Source organism: Pundamilia nyererei, unplaced genomic scaffold, assembly GCF_000239375.1.
Source record: "Pundamilia nyererei isolate P.nyererei 1_Seehausen unplaced genomic scaffold, PunNye1.0 scaffold00201, whole genome shotgun sequence".
Lineage (NCBI taxonomy): Eukaryota > Metazoa > Chordata > Actinopteri > Cichliformes > Cichlidae > Pundamilia > Pundamilia nyererei.
Genome location: NW_005187602.1, coordinates 265,799 through 283,290, shown reverse-complemented (window position 1 = coordinate 283,290; position 17,492 = coordinate 265,799). Strand labels below are relative to the sequence as shown.

At 40.6% G+C, this 17,492-nt stretch overlaps 1 protein-coding gene across 2 annotated transcripts in view; it reads left to right on the top strand.

Moving 5' to 3' along the window:
* Nucleotides 1–1,022: 1,022 nt before the first annotated feature.
* The window catches only part of LOC102191977 (neural Wiskott-Aldrich syndrome protein-like), a 27,626-nt gene continuing 11,156 nt past the window's right edge, over nt 1,023–17,492 (top strand). Inside the window, exons 1-5 of one of the 2 annotated variants that reach the window (XM_005747612.2) lie at nt 1,023–1,671; nt 7,470–7,604; nt 11,383–11,469; nt 11,730–11,826; nt 12,767–12,790. In XM_005747612.2, coding sequence (XP_005747669.1) covers nt 1,567–1,671; nt 7,470–7,604; nt 11,383–11,469; nt 11,730–11,826; nt 12,767–12,790 — 448 coding nt within the window. In that variant the 5' untranslated portion in view covers nt 1,023–1,566. The remainder of the gene's footprint in view (nt 1,672–7,469; nt 7,605–11,382; nt 11,470–11,729; nt 11,827–12,766; nt 12,791–17,492) is intronic. The other variant, XM_005747613.2, reaches the window with a different exon arrangement.

Below are 17,492 nucleotides of genomic sequence, written 5' to 3'. Positions count from 1 at the left end.
GCTGCTTCTTTGAAACTTGTGACCTTTGCTCAGTGTTTTATACTGCAGAATGTAGGAGCAGCTGGTCTCCAGATTAGTGTTGGTGTTAATGCCACTGATGTACTTGCTGCATGAAGACAGGTCCTGCATGAGACTGTCTGTCCATTTGTCACCTCAGCATTCACAAACGTCAACATTTTATTTGTTTACCATTAAAATATATTTTAGGTTAATTTGATTGTCACAGCAGAGCATTAACATTGTGCTTCTTTATATCAACATGTCTTATACAATGAACAGCCAACACATTATGCTTCTGGACTGGTCTTCTACAAAACCTTAAAAGGCACCTTGTTGTGTCTGGCACTAATATGTTAGCAGATCAAGTTTTGAAACTTGAGCGTATAAGATGTCACTTATCATTGTAGGCTCTGTTGGTAGTTGTTCACCACTACTGACTGGAATAATAAGGACTGCGGATATGTGCCATTCTGGGCATTTTGCAGAACACCAGAAGAGTGGAAACAGTAGAAAAGCAGAAAAATGGTTAGTGGTCAGGTCACGCAATCAGGTTTAAGTACTTAATTAGACAACTATAAAGATGTAACCTGTAAAAATAATGTCATGGGGAATTATCATAGAGAATTGAGCCTTTTACCACATTATTTTGGTCTCCCAAAATCTATTTCTCAATGTCTGCAGTGCTTATGGTGGTTAGAAAGTTCCTGGTTAAGAAAGCAGTAAATCAAGTCTATTTTACTATGTTTAAACACACATAGTAGGCTACATACTGCATACTGCACACATTATAATATGTACAAGATAAAGTAGAATATGTATAATATAAAAATAATTTTTTTATCTGGATTAGCACAAGAATATAATGTTATTTTACAATCCAGTCGGTTTAATTTCAGGCAAATGATAATGATAAAGCTAATTGTTTCCTTACAGAGAATTTTCTTCATACTTCCACGCTCTACATCTACTGGCATCCCCCTGCCCCCCACCCTTCTCCCTCTGCAGAGCTGCATTTCTGCTGCCGCATGGGATGAACCGTTTTTGTTTTCAGCGACATTTTATTCTTACCACGGAAAATATATATATAATTCAACAGTTTTACAGTGTTTAATGTGTCACATCTTTCGGCTTTTCTGCCCATGTTATCTGTATTATAGCGGATATGGGCAGATTTTGTTGAAAGCAACACCCCTCTGCTGTATCCTTAAAGTGGTTTGCTCCCTCCTGCTGCCATGTTGGATGTACGCATTACTGCTGCAGTCGCTGGAGTTTCCGAATGAAAGTTGAGCGTTTATCTGTCTACGTACACTTAACGAGTCACTGGTTTGACATTCAACATCAAACTGAGAATACAAGGGTTTTTCCTAAGCAGGAGCCAGACTGGAAAAGAGATCGCAACCACATCCTCCTCCGCCCTCCTGCTCGGAGTCGAACTGAGCGGAGATGATCCGGTTGCAGGCCACAGCAACCGGAGCCCGCATGGATTTTCTGTAAATACAGCCGTTTGTAGTGCCCGTTCCAGGGATAACTGCATTGTTTCGGGGTCGACTACAAGATTCTGGTGCCATGAACAGCCACCCGCCGCCCCGCAGGGCGGTTAACGTCGGCTCCCTGCTCCTTACCCCGCAGGAGAACGAGTGCCTCTTCTGCTACTTAGGCAGGAAATGCGCCGTAAGTTCCTGCGTTTGTTTACCACCTGCAACTTAAAAGTAGGTGCAGGTGTATTCACTTCACATTGTATGGGAAATGCATGTGCTTCTCAGTCCAGCTAGAATAGCTTAAAATTAGATGAATGAGTTACTCAACTATGCATAAATAAAATATAAAGATAAATATGGTCAGGGGGGAAATGGCCAGCGATAAATAAAACTTTTAATACAATACTTAATACTTTAGTTGGGCAATTCCTGATAACCTTAATGAGTCAGTACTTTAGATGCTAAGCCAATACATGGAAGAAAAAACATTTAAGATGCATGCAGGTGTGCATGCATATCAAGGGGGAGGGGGGGAATCGATAGAATCAATGCAAGTAAATGGACTTTTAGCTCATTGTTTTGGTTTCCGAGACTGTGTTTTTACAGTTTTCTTTCTTAGTGTCAGCTTTGTTTATGCTCGCTCCTGGTAAATAAGCACAGGTACAAAGCTGAGCTTGGCTTTCTTTAAAGATGAACACAGCGCATTTGTGCTTTTATGTCCTCATCAGCTGGATGCAAATGATAGCCACAATAACAAAATAACAACAGAGTTCTTCTCGCAGGTGATAAAAGCAGCTTCTTAAATTTGCTGTTAAATTTATTTAAATTGAAGCTCCAATAATTACTGTTATTCTGCTACTAAAGGCAAAACCATTAAGAAGCACCTGACTCACTAGTGCAACTCTCAAACACGCACTTTAAAGCATATAACCTGGAGAGTAAACAGTGTCACACTAATTTAGAAAATCTTAATTTAGCCTGAAAAAGAGTTTGTTGCTCTATAAAAAAAAAAAAGCCCTTTATAACGCTGGGACATCTTACTATCCATCAGTGATGAAGAACAAAAGGACAACCCAGGGTTTCTTTTTAGCACTGTAGTCAGAATAAGAGTCAGAACACTGAACCAAGCATTCCTGTAATATTAAACTGTCTATATTCTTCACAAATAAAATTCAAGAAAACACAAAAACTCTCAAACAGCACAAGGGATAGCTCTTGTGTTTTCTAAAACTTTTTTTTAATTACAACACGCTGACGTCAGCCTTTTTTTTTTTTTTTTTTAATTGCAATATGATGATGTCTCCCCAGCAACATTATGATATCATAGGGTAATAGGTGATATTTAGTCAGACTCTTTCTCTCCAATTGATTTTTCTCTCTGGTTTCTTTCTTTGAAAATAAGTAGATTGACAGTCTGTCAGCATTACCTGTACATGGTGTTAATGTGCTGTGTTCAAGGCTGGGCTGTTCAACAATAATTTAAAAAGCCGAGAAGCCTGTTGGGTTATGTACAACAGGCCTTTAAGGTGGCTGGAATTAAACAATCACTTGACCGAACTGTCTTAGCTTAGGCCGATGTCCAACCTTTATTTTATCTCAGAATTTCTTGAAAAAGCAGTTGTAAAACAGATAACTGATAATCTGCAGAGAGGTTTAATTTAAGATTTCCAGTCAGGTTTCAAAATTCATCTCACTACATTAACAGGATTAGTGAAGGTTACTTATGGTCTTCTTGTGAACTCGTCTCTGTTCTTGTCCTGCTAGACCTCGTTCGATACCATTGAACATATTGTATTATTACAGAGATTAGAACATGCTGTGAGTGTTACTGTGCTGCATTGGTTTGAATCATATATATCTGACCGACTCCAATTGGTTCACGTAATTGGAGCGTCTTCTTCACACACAGGTTAATTATTGAGTTCCACAGGGTTCTGTGCTAGAACCACTTTTATGTACATTGTATAGGCTTCCTTTAGGCAGTACCATTTGAAGGCATAGCATAGATTTTCATTCATTTAGTTAAACTGCAGGAATGTCTTAAAGACATTAAGACCTGTGTCGATCTGTAGGACCAGCACCCCAATACAGCTCCGTCACATTAATCCTAATCTCTGATCCCATGGATCTTACCCAGTAGGCAGTACAGAGCTTATGTGGAGCTGATGGGTGAGGGGACTTGCCCAATTCTAACTGCCTCAAAAGCTCTCCAGGTGTCTACCCTGCCTCCTCTCATGCGAAAAAACGGGAGTCTGAGTACCCTTGCAGGCCTGGCATCCAGTAGCCACACCTGTTATTGGCAGCTCCCCTCCAGATAGGTTCTCTTGGAAAATCATTGGTTTCATTTAGTGACTTGGGAAAGTCCCAGGGGTCTGTTACTTTTGTAAGGCTGAAGTGGCCTCTAAGAGCTATTTATATTAAAGCAGATTAATACTTGGGTTTTTACCTGTACTGTTTAACAAAGGGCTAAAAAGGTAATGTCCATAATGTAGACTTTTGTGATGCAGGATATTTTATTAAAGTAATTTAGAATCAGTAAAACAAAAGCAGAATCAAATAATACTAATAAAAACAAAATCAAATCACTTGAATTATACATATCTAATTAACCTACTCTGAGATAATGCTGACCTTGTTCTGATCTTTGTGAGGAAAAAGGTTAAGAGAATAAGTGCGCCTTGGCCTCCCGGCCTCCTCCCGGTGGGACATGCCCCTCATCCAGGACTCACCCAGGAGGCATCCTTGTCAGATGCCCAAATCACCTTAACTTGCTCCTTTCAGTGTGGCGGATCAGCGGCTCTATTCTGAGCCTGTCCCGGATGGCCGAACTTCTGACCCTGTCTTTAACCCCTTAGCAGTCCAATTAGTCCCCTAAACCATCCAATGTACCGTGGGCGGTACGTCCGACTGCTAACAGGTTAAAGGAGAGACCAGCCACCCTTCAGAGGAAGCTCATTTCTGCCGCTTGTATCCGCGATCTCGTTCTTTCGGTTACTACTCACAGCTCGTGACCATAGGTGAGGAAAAGGACGTAGATCGACAAGTAAATTGAGAGCTTTGCTTTTACACTCAGCTCTCTCTTCACCACAACAGGCCGGTAGAGCATCCCCATCATTGCAGCTACAGCACCAATCCATCTGTTGATCTTCCGCTCCCTTCTCCCTTCACTCGTGAACAAGACCCAGAGATATTTAAACTCCTCCACTTGGGACATCAGTTCGTCTCTGTCCCACAGTGGGTACTCCACCCTTTTCCGTGAATCGCTACCTTATCATGCTTGAGAGGTTTGTGTCCCAGGGATCCCAGGGGCTATGTTCTCAGGGGACTTTTGCCTCCTGTACGGTCTCCCATGGCAAATTGGTCCTGGGTGAAGGACCAGACATAGCGATAACAATCAGAGGAACAGTTCACCCTGACTGGGATAGGGTTACTGGGGCCCTGCCCTGGAGCTGGGCCCGTAGAGGGTGCCCAAAGGCGAGTGTCTGGTGGCCAGGCCTCAGTCCATGGGGCCTGTCTGGACACAACCTGAAAAAGGGACATGGGCCCATCCTTCTGTAGGCCCACCACCCACAGGAGGTGGTGTAGGGGTCTGGTGCAGTGTGTGTCAGGTGGTGGCCAGGAGCGGAGGCCCTGGCGGACCGATCCCCTGCTACCAAGACTAACAGTCTGTATCATTTTAAACATAAAAGGTTGAATGTTAAGACCTTTTTCCCTCTCTCAGATGTGATTAGAGGTAAGCCGGGGTGACTTCAAGCTCTCTCTGGCCCACTTATCTTGCCAACTGGATGATCATTTTCCCACTTCTAAGTTCAGATAAAACTGAGGTTATTGTCCTTATATAGCAAAATAAATATTACAAACATGGCATCTAACCAGATACTCACTCTGGATGGCATTACCTTGGCTGCTAGTATCACTGAGTAACACTGCAAATTAAACAAAAATATGTGGAACTGCTTTCTTGCATCTGTGTAATATCTCTAAACATCCTATCTCAGAGTGATGCTGAAAAACTAGTTGATGCATTTTATACTTCTAGGCTAGGCTAATGAAATTCATTATTATCAGAATGTCCCCCCCAAAAAAACTCTGAAAAGCCTTCATTTGATCTGAAATGCTTCAGCAAGAATACTGACAGAGATTAGAAAAGAGAGAGCATATTTCTCCCAAACTGGCTTCTCCTCACTGGCTTCCTGTTAAATCCAGAATCTAATTAAAATCCTTCTCATTGCATAAAAGGTCATAAATCGTATAAAAGGTCTTAAATAATCAGGCCCCATTTTATCTTAAAAGATCTCATAGTACCATAACACCATAAGCGAGCTCTTTGCTCTTGGACTGCAGGCTGAACTTGTGGTTCCTAGAAAATTGAAAGCAGAATGGGAGCCAGAGCCTTCAGCTATAAAGCCCTTCTTCTGCTTCCAATTTGGATCACAACAATAGATAAACCTTCCTTTTTGATAAAGAAAGTAGGACTGGACCTGAATCCTTCCTTAGTTTTGTTGCAATAGGCCTAGTCTACTGGGGACTTCCCATGATGCACAGAGAATTTCTTATTCACTCACCTTTTTTCACTCGCTGTCTTTAGACGCCAGGCATTTAATCATGAGTTATTAATCTCTTGTTCTTTTTCGCGCTCTTTTTTTTTTTTTTTTTTTTTCTCTTCCCTTCAACCCCAACTGGCTGCAGCAGATGGCTGCCCCTCCCTGTACCTGGTTCTGCCAGTGATTTCTTCTTGCTAAAAGGGAGTTTTACCTTCCCACTGTTGCCAAATGCTTGCTTGTGGGGGCCATCTGAGTATTGTAGTTTTTTCTTTATTATTATAGGGTGTTTGCCTTGCAATATAAAGTGCCTTGAGGTGACTGTGATTTGCTACATAATACTAACTGCTCAAATCAGTTACGTCTTCAGTGATTAATGCATGTACACATTTTTAGCACGAACTCATGGTAGTAGGCACTATCAGGAGTTTAACAGGAAGCAGCCAGGCTGCTAATGATATAAAAATGACTGAGATATTGATTTTTGCATTCATCGTTAACAGATGCTAAGATCTTAGCTTGCAGAGGCTGCAGTGTCACCACTGTCTGTGTTCATTGCTGCATTCTTCTCCTGTGTAAGAATTTAGATGCTTTTAATTTAAGGTTTTAAGGAACACATTTTGACCTTTTCTGGGGGATGCTGATTGGTGATTTCCTGCTGAAAAGTGTTTGCACCTGTTCCTCTGACCTACACCTATAAATTACAGATGGAAAGGACGCAGTGACATTTCCTCTTAACTTCCTCAGCAGCCGGAGTTACTTCCACTGCAGAGGAATCATGGCAGTGCATCAAACACTGTGCAACCTCTGCAGAAACCACAAACTGGAGCTGTTTGAAACCTGTGCAGTGCTGACTACTGCAGCTGGACTCCTCTTGTTGTTGTTAAAACACTGTGGAAAAGTGTAAGACAATGAGGCGGTGTCAGTACTTTTAAGTTTTACCCTCCTGAAGTTGGGAATTGGTGTATAAGAGTTACAAGTCCTTCACTTTTCACCTAATGTAAATGTAAAGTCAGCCATTTGTCATCAGAGTTCTTGTTTTGTTTGTGACTACATCAATACAGCTGAGTCACAACTCACGAATCAGTGTAGGGCCTTTGATAGCCTTTGATATTTGTGACTCCCTGTTAAGGTAGAATGCATTTGACATATATAATCTGATTTCCAAAGGTCTCAGTGTTTCCCTGATAACCAACTCTATTTCTCCTCCCAGCTGTAATTGTGGCTGTTTGAAGGTTTTGCATAGTGTATGTTTCCTCCTCCATTTGTCACACATGGAGTTTACAGGTATATACTAAAGAACATTGTGTGTCTGTAAAATCTTAAAGAAAAAATGTAGGGAGATAAAGTGGTTACATTTTCAGCAACGTAACCTTCTTTTCTGTAGTTGTCTTTGTTCTTTCTGTAAATCACACAGGTGATGATATTAACCATCATATCTGTGCTTCAGACTCTGTGTTCAGCAGTGGTCCAGGTGTATGGTGCTGAGAGGAGCTGTAACTGGGTGAAGAGGTGCTGTGGAGTGGTCTGCCTTGTCAAGGACAACCCTCAGAGATCCTACTTCATCAGAGTCTTTGACATCAAGGTGAGTGACACCAAATGGAAACAATCCAAAAGCTTTAAACACCGCAGAATAGTTGAAAGATGCGTCTTAAATGATTATTTTCACATTTTTGGAATTTTCTTTTTCTTCTTTCTTCCTCTTTGCTTTCTGGCAGAAGAAAAACTGAAATATGAACCTGCTGCCAGTTAGCTTAGCAGTGGTTACAGCACTGGAAACAGGCAATCGGTGCATTTAATAGAATCTGCCTCTAATGTTCACAAACAGTCATATCTTGTTTGTAAAAGAAATAAGAACACGGATTTAAAGGGGTTACTTAGATTCCCAAAAAGTTGATTCTGTTTATCTGGACGTAGCGTTTTCAGTGGGAGAAACGTTTCCACACTCATCCAGGTTACTTCTTCAGTCTCAGCTGACTGCAGGTTTCCCCAATCTTATAAACAGTTCATTTGCACAATAACTGAAACTAGCACCACTGGCAAACAATGGGCTGTGAGGTCAGTTCCTTGATCATTAATATGCAAATTGTGATGACCACTGATCAACAAAAACAGCAATAACGACGCTGTTTGCCAGTGGTGCTAGTTTCAGTTATTGTGCAAATGAACTGTTTATAAGATTGGGGAAACCTGCAGTCAGCTGAGACTGAAGAAGTCACCTGGATGAGTGTGGAAACGTTTCTCCCACTGAAAACGCTACGTCCAGATAAACAGAATCAACTTTTTGGGATTTCCTCTCCTGGATGATTGAGCATGCATCAAGACTTTATTCAAGAATAGTGCTTGGAACAAAATTGTTTAGTTTTTTTTCTCAGTGCTTCTGTGGAGGGTTGTGGCCAGACTTTTCACATTTACTCTGTGTGTTCACTGACTTAATTAGAACAGCACTTTATATATGATGTACATTCAGTTGTACATCTCAAATGGATCAAAATGAATTATCAGATGTGTGGTTACTGCCTGAGGCGGATACAGGCTCTCAAAGTAATATCAGTGTGGACTTAAGCTGTATATATATCCATGTAGGGCTGGGCCATATTATACCGTTCATGGTAATGGTATAATGTTAGACAACGATAGGAAAATGAAATATCGCGATAGAATATGAGTAAAACCGCATGCGCAGTGCCTTTGTTTTCATACGCACATGGCCGATTGTTGAGTGAAACAGATGAACCAGATTTGGTTTGTAAAAATGGTGCAACTTCAGTGATGTGGAACTGGTTTGGTGTTTGTCTGTCAGATACACGACAAAGCACATTTTTTTGCAGAACATGCAAGCGGCCGTCGTTATTGTCGTATTTGTCGGACTAAGATGCTCTTAAATCTGGGAGTAATCTGGGTCCTAAACTCCGTATACTTCAGGTCAAACGAACACTGCAGCATCACTGAGAGTTAAAAACTGTCTAAATTCTTTCATCTTTAATAAAACGATCAGAATTGCTGCTTTACCAGATGAAGTTTAACTTCCAGGCATCCATGAAAACAAAATTTATTACATTTAACGGAGTTAGAAGTTAGCAGGAAGCTAGCGGAAGTTAGCTCGCTAGTTACCTAAGCATGATATTGCATGTTCTGACTGAGAGATTTCTGAAAAAATTCAAACGTACAGCTCTGCTATCACTTCCAACATAAATGAAGACAGGAAACTAAACAGCAGTGACGCTTGTAGGGTTACTGATGTTGGGCTAGCTGGTATATAATGATGTGCTACCTGATCGCTAGCGACACAGCTATGTTAGCATAACATACACAGTGAAGCTGGAGGACGAACACTAACACTTTTCCACTTATAAAAGTTAACGTTAAGGTTCCTGATAGTTAGAGACAAATGCAATCGCATGGCAGGATGCTGTAAACGGACCAAACTTCAGTCAGGAGAACAACTGAGATAATCCATCCACAATACGAGGTTAGTCATTAGTATACTGCAACAACATGGGAATAGAGCAGCTGCCAGAGAATTCAACATTAATGAATCAATGGTACAGAAGTGGAGGAAGCAAGAAGAATGAGTTTAATAAAGTTTGATTTATCTGACTGCTTTGTTTCGCTTAATGTGCCTTATAATCCCGTGCACCTTATGGTCCGAAAAATACGTACTGCACACTGCAGTTTAATGTTGCAAAGCACCTCTTTTTAACTTCAGTGGATATTATACATGGTTATGCTCAGGATATGTCAGCCCATTTCTACTGGAAATGCCTTTTGGTTAAACTTTCAGCAAGGAATTTGCATTTGCACTGTTACATTTTTATAAAGCTTTAATGTACATAAAAACCAGCTTCTTGTTTAAGTGAAAATAAATGGAAGGTTGTCTTTTTGCGCTAGTAATGTTGTGGAGTTGTATTTTGTCTCGCATCAATTATATCGTCAGTTATATCGTTATCGCAAATTTTCAAATATATATCGTGATAAATATTTTTGGCCATATCGCCCTGCTCTATATCCATGTATATATTTATTTTCTCTTTCTAATGGGAAAAAACACTGCTCACTTATCAGAATCAAGGAATGCTGAATTATGACAAGAAGGACAGTCATGATTATTTTGGTCAGGTTTTATTTCAGAAGTATAAGATTGCATTAAGCTAACAAACCATCTGTTGATTGAACTAGATGTGACAGGAGAGAGGAGGGTCTGACTGTTACCATCCCTGTTACATTCACGTTTAGCCATGAATGTAACAGGGATAATCTGCCTTTCTGAAACACTATATGACCAGTCAGTACTATTCAGTATGACCCAAAATAAGTGACTGATAAACTCGTTATCTTTACTCATTAACTCAGCGGAAAGTATTTTTCAGAGTGTATTTGTCTCCTCGTGGCCATTAAATAGAATTCAGGTTTAAGCTATTTTGCTTCACTTTTCAGATCTGTAAACTATGTTTATTTTTTATACTGTTTGTGGACCAGACGAGTAGGTATTGATCACCGAGGGTGGTCTGTGGGTGCAGGTGACGGCAGACTTGCATCTCAGATGACCTGTATTATAACTATAGGTAGTGCGATGGCAGGGCCAATAATAAACCCAGCACCTCAGTCTCATGGACTGAGTAACAGAAACTAGGAAATGCTGAGACACCTGCAGAAAAGGCACCTTGAAGCAATTGTTGTTGTGATTTGGCACCATATAAATAAAATTGATTTGAAAAACCTTTTTGTAACTTTTACTTCCTCTAGTCAGTGCTCGTTGACCAAAAGTACTCTTCCGTCATCTCGGCTGGAGCTGAAGTAAACGTACTGATATGAAAAAAGGCGTTGCGTTTAATTTATTACACAACATAAAATACAAGTCCGTCCATTCGCTTTCGCTTATCCTTTTCGGGATCGTGGGGGGGCGCAGGAGCCTATCCCAGCTGTCATAGGGTGAGAGGCAGGGCTCAAGTTTTATGCTTAAAAATTATAAGTAATTGTTTTATCATATTTAAATTGTTTGATTGTGTTCAAAGCCAAATTTTTAATTGAATTTATAATTAACGGCCCAGCCCTACTTGTAGATAGAAAATGCATGCTGCAAATATTTGGCAGTTTCTTGTTGGTTGTGTTGTTGGTGATTTTTTTTTTTCTTTTTCATTTAACTAAGTGGAGGTGAGCTCCTTATGGAGGTGTGTTCAAGGATACCAAAATGCATCATTGTCTTCCAGAAGACATTTAATTTCTTGAACAAGCAGCCAGCTCTTAAATCTCTCTTTGGGTTGTTGGGAGTATGAATTTAAGTTGTAGAGGATTAGAAGTCAGATTTTTTTTCTGAACTTTTTTTTTTTTCAATTTCATTTTTCCGTAATTTTTTTCTGTAGGAAGGGAAAATGATGTTCGAACAGGAACTCTACCACAACTTCTTCATCAGCAACTCCAGACCCTACTTCATTACATTTGCAGGAGATGTAAGTGTTTGTTTTCTTTTGACTTCTTCAAGACTTGAATGTCTACAGCAGATGATTAGTCTTCCTGTTTTTAGAGTCTATTCTCACCAAGAATTTTATCAGCATAAAATAAGGCTGTGTGGTTCTTTCATATTTCCAAATATCAGTTGTCAGGCTTGTCTTTATCCACCTACAGTGTATTACGATTTAATGTTGCACAGTTTTTCTGTTCTTCAGAGAAAGCTGTTAGAATCACATTTCACCCTTTCTCTTTCTTTCAGACATGTCAGATTGGCTTGAACTTCGCCAGCGAAGAAGAAGCCAAACGATTCAGAGCCACCATTGATGACTTGCTCAACCGACGACAGCGGAAAATAGGTGAACTTTAATGTTTCAGTTTGTCTTTGTGTTCTTCCTCAATTGGTTTAACCTTTCATAACTTTTATTGGAGAACACACCTTATCTTTTGCTCACTCAGCCTGAATGCGGCTCAGAAGTCACTGCCTTAAAGGCAGGTTTGGGGCTGACTTAGAGTTTGGCACACTGTTAGAAAAGGGAGGGGAGGTAGTTAAAAGTGCAGGATTGTTTAGTGGTGAAAGTAAAAACAGCTCTACTTTGAGCTGTGAATAGCACTGACTCTCCGGACACTAGCAGTGGAAGGCTTGTAGAGGACTGATCCTCACCAAAAGTATTTCTCGGGAAAAAAAAAATATCACCTCTCATATCAGTCATCAAGCTGTGGTTTCCACTGACAGGTTTGGTTTGGGACTGTGTTTTTGTTTGTTTCTGTGGGGTTTTGTTCCCCTATTTCTATTTTTTCTTTCGCTTCGCTGCTGTGTGCTCCATCTCTTTCTCTCTGCTGCTGTAAAGCTGTCAGTCTTTCTCAGTAGAGTAAATGTCTCTGCTGTGAGGCTCCTCTGACTTCCCTTCAGCTCCTTCCAGCATGTTGGCCTTTTGAAGTGCACCTCTCAAACTGTGACGATGACTGAGGGTTCAAAGGCTCACGGGGCTGGCACAGCTGGCAGGACGCTGTATGGCAAACACAGTTGAGCTTTCAAATCTTTTGCTTCTCTTCTTTTTCTGCTCAGGCCAAGAATAACCTGACTGCTCTATTAAAATGCTTTTTCATATGTGAAGCAGCATTTCTGCAGCTTAGGGCTTTAACAGAACTAACTGAACCTAAAAAGCACTTTTCTGACTCTTTTTTTTTTTTTTTCTCACTAAAACCTCGTAATAAGTTCCGCTTCATACATTCTAAAGATTGCTGACTCGTGATTACTTTTCTGAAACCATAATTCTGTTAATTTTTCTTTTGCAGAGAAAAGAGGCGACCCTAAAAATGGTATGTTAAACTCTTAATAAGTTTTGCTTATGTAGGCTCTTAACTTTAGTTAATTTTGTAAAAAATATTTTTCTCATTCAGGCTTTAAAAAATTCAATAACAAGTACATAGAAATGAATAAAATGAGGATGTCATTCATCCCCTGAAGTAAAAAAAAACAAAGAAATACAGCAAGATGCAACATGTGGAGAAATGGCAAAGTAAACGCTTCAGTTATCCAAGGATTCAATAGAGGATTGATAGAAATATGCTAAAACTGTAGCATACGAAGCACTGAATAACCAAGAATATAGGCACTCACTCATTTCCAATATTAGCAGGTTACTATTCTAAATAAATGAATTCTAAGAATCTAAGCCAGGACTGCAGTAATTATCTGTGCGCAAATACATGTTGAGCTTTTAGTTTCTTGGTTCAGTTTTCATGTAATCCCTTTTGCTACATTGAATTAAATGGTGGTTTGACAGGTCTTTCTGTAAATATACCTCCTAAACATTAGTAACACTTAGATTTCAGAAACTGCCGTTTCGTACATATAGATCATCTGCTTATAAACCATCAAATATGCCCAACAAATGCACCCGATTGCTACTATTGACCTTCTATTTTTTTTGTTTTGTTCTTTGTGTGTGTATTTTGAAAATTACTGAGTAAATTAGCAGTTGGAATATCTGTTTGAACTTGCTTGTGTGGGTTTTGATGGTTACAGTGGAGAGACCATTAAATGAAAGCTGTTAAACACATGAACTTCAGACAGTTTTGATGGCGATTGGTAAGGAATCCATTGACTTTGTACTAGGATATAGAATAAGAACCAGCTGATGTCCAGTTCAGCTAGTTATTTCTAGAACAGTTCAGAGCTGCAGTGGCTGTAGGAGTGGCTGTAGCTCAGGTGGTAGAGCAGGTCACATACTAACGGGGAAGGTTGGTGGTTGCATGCCAGATATCCTTGGGCAAGATATTATCATCCATCGGAGTCTGAATGCACTTGAATGTTAGATTGTGCAATGGGTGTAAATTTGTGAATGGGTGAGTGAGGCAAGTTGTGTAAAACACTTTAAGTGCTCAAAGTAGAAAAGCGCTATATATGAACCAGTCCATTTCCCATTATCCAGTGTTTAGGAGCAGTGTTGATCAAACTGGCAAACACTGGTCTTGTAGAAGGACCTCCTTGTATGACCGCATAGGCGAGACAGTGATGACAACAGCGTTCGTCCTACAGAACGTGTGTGTGTGTGTTAGTGTGTGTGTGTGTGTTTGAGAAATGCCAGTAGACTGTTTCCTAACACATTGGCAGCATTGTTTCACAGTCTGGCTCTCACACTGACAGAGTGAAGCAGGTTAAATCTGGTTTATGGAGAAACCTTTCTGTGCATGTAGACCACACGCTTTCTGTTGTTCTCTTTAAACCCTCTGGTGTGGGTTTTAATACTTCATACAAAAGCCTTTGTTGGTGATAACATCTTCAAGTATGGAGAAACTAGTCATATGTATTGCTCAGGTCTGATTTTGGCCCCGTTCTTCCCCACAAACAGTCCTGAAGGTTCTGTGGGCCCCGTCTATAAACTCTGAGCTTTAGTGCTTTCCAGTGATTTTCAACTGGATTTAGGTCAGATGATTGGCTGGGCCGTTTTAGCAACTTGAATTTCTTTCTTTCTGTGTGTTTGGAATCATTGTCTTGCTGAGACATCCACACTCATTTCATCTTCATCATTCTGGTAGATGGCAGCAGGTTTTTATCAAGAATGTCTCTGTACATTTTCCATTCATCCTTCCTTCAGTTACATGAAGCATGCCAGTGCCATATGCACCATGATGTTCCCACCTCCAAACTTCACTGTTGGTATTGTGTTTTTGCAGTGCCTTTGACCTTTGACCTTGTCTAAATGTTGTTCTGCGCTTCAACATGCTTTTTCTTCAGCTGTGGAGCCTTTCATGGTGAGCGTGCATACAGGCCACAGTGGTTGAGTGCATTACTGATTGTTATGTGTGTATTGTACCTGCTAATCCCAGGACTTCTTATTAATAATTATGTATTACATCAGTTTAAAATATTTATTAAACTTCATTCATGTTTTGTGAATTTTTTTTCAAAATAGAAATTAGCACGTTTTTCATTTTTGTTCATCTAAATGATTAGGTTGGATATTGGTTAAAGATGGCTGCTTTTGAGTCCTTGCTTTAATTAAGAAGCTGTAAAATGTGGTTATCAGTGTGGATGGATATTTGATGTTAGTTTTTAGAATTTTATAAATGATTAATCCTTTGTATTTTCTTTTCAGTCAGTACTATTAAATAGGGCTGCCACAAACGATTATTTTGATAGTCGACTAGTCACCGATTATTTTTGCGATTAGTCGACTAATCAGATCATCATCCATTGGACGTAAAGCGTACAGCTTATTGCACCAGCAGCATCTGCTCTTATATTATAATAATAATAATGGATTGCATTTATATAGCGCTTTTCAAGGCACCCAAAGCGCTTTACAATGCCACTATTCAGTCACTCTCACATTCACACACTGGTGGAGGCAAGCTACAGTTGTAGCCACAGCTGCCCTGGGGCAGACTGACAGAAGCGAGGCCGCCATATCGCGCCATCGGCCCCTCTGGCCAACACCAGTAGGCAGTAGGGTAAAGTGTCTTGCCCAAGGACACAACGACCAGGACAGAGAGCCCAGGGATCGAACCGGCGACCTTCCGGTTACAGTTACAGATATAACTATCATTAGCTTACAGCTTTAAGTGTGTAAGGTCTGTGCTAACTAAAAATAAAGACAAGATGAGAGTTTATTAAATTTTAATGACATTTGCAGATTGTTTCGGTGGAGTTTAATCTGACGTTTATTCAGCTGTGTAAAAACTATAACTTTAATCTCAGCCAAACCGATTTAATCAGGAACAAATAAAATACTAAAAAAAAAAAGCCAGACAATAACATTTTTAAGTTATCTACGTGACTTATATATCATGTTTAACCTGAGTAGCGAAAGACGGCGGTGGGTTTGAAAACGATTAGCCGGGAGACCGGTGTTCTCACGGCTCTAGTGAGCCTAGCCCCCGGCTCGCTATCGAGCTAGTGGGTAACAGACGTCTCCGAAAACGTCGGAGCGCTTTTGAAAATATGTGGTGTCTTGATAAACTGAGCAGATATTTGAGGTTTACACAGCTACATTCTCGCCTGAAAACATGTTAAACGTTTATTTTGTGACCCAGAAAGAATAATAAGAGTAATATTAAAACTAACTAGCTGCCGCCATTGTTGGAAACTGAGCTAGGCTGCGCTATGAATTCTGGGACACAGCTTCTTCTTCTTCGGGGTTTAACGGCAGCTGGCATCCTTGTACATGCTGTGCTGCCATCTTCTGTTTCAGTCCGTTATTATACTCTTAAATCCTACTACTTATTCCTGCGTCTTTTGTGATCTTACAAAGCTTCAAACGACGCGTCGACTATTAAATCAGTCGTCGACGATTTTGATAGTCGACGTAATCGTGACTAGTCGACTAATCGTGGCAGCCCTACTATTAAAGTACTTATTTTGATATCAAAGCAAAAGTACCTCAACAGCTCTGTATGAAGGCAGGGAAACAAGCACCTCCCCCATCCCACCCTAGTCCTTAGGCTGCTGATGAGGTAGACCTGTTGGTCTAGTTGTAGAAGTCCAGAATTCTTGGGGAGTGTGGTGGGGGTGCAACCAGGGATTCAGACATAGATTACTAGTGGATTAGTGGCTGTGTCAGATGTTACTTCAGTTTGTGGAGATTACAAGGAATTTCCACACTGTATGGCTTGCACCAACAACATGGACAGTTCATTGTGCACATTAAAAAAAAGAATATGTCATGAATGCTCAGTGCAGACGGATGAAACCACACAGTTTGTGGCAGCCTTCTGTCATATCGGTACATGGGGTTATAGCAAGGCATGTTGATGGCACTGTAAGAGTGTTAAAAAGGGTCGCTTGCTTGGATTATTTTCCTAGAGTTAAGAGCAAACCAGCATTTCATGGAATTTAGTTTCAGTTCCCTCAGACAGGCGTTAAGCCTTTAAAATATATATATTTGTGCAAATAAGGGCGGGTGATCTTTATCCTTCAACCTCAGGTCCTCTACCAGAGGTCTGGGATCTTGAGGGTCCTGCGCAGCATCTTTGCTGTTCCTAGGACTGCACTCTTCTGGACAGAGATCTCGAATGTTGTTCCTGGGATCTGCTGGAGTCACTCGCCTAGCTTGGGAGTCACCGCACGTAGTGCTCCGATTACCAATGGGACCACCGTTACCTTCACTCTTTGCATTTTCTTGAGTTCTTCTCTGAGCCCTTGGTAGTTATGTTCCTTCTTCTTGATGTTGCTTTCATTCAGTATCACTACAGCCGTATTCCTCTGCCTGTCCACCACTACTATGTCCGGTTGGTTAGCCACCACTATTTTGTCCGTCTGTATCTGGAATTCCCACAGGATCTTAGCTCAGCCATCCTCCACCACCATAAGGGGGGTTCCCATTTTGACCTTGTGACTTCCAGGCCATACTCAGCACAGATGTTTCTGTATGCTATGTCGGCCACTTGGTTATGGCGTTCCATGTATGCCCTGCCTGCTAGCATCTTGCACCCTGCTGTTATGTGCTGGATTGTCTCAGGGGCATCTGTGCACAGCCTGCACCCAGTTTCTATGGATCTTGTACTTGGAGCTTGTTCC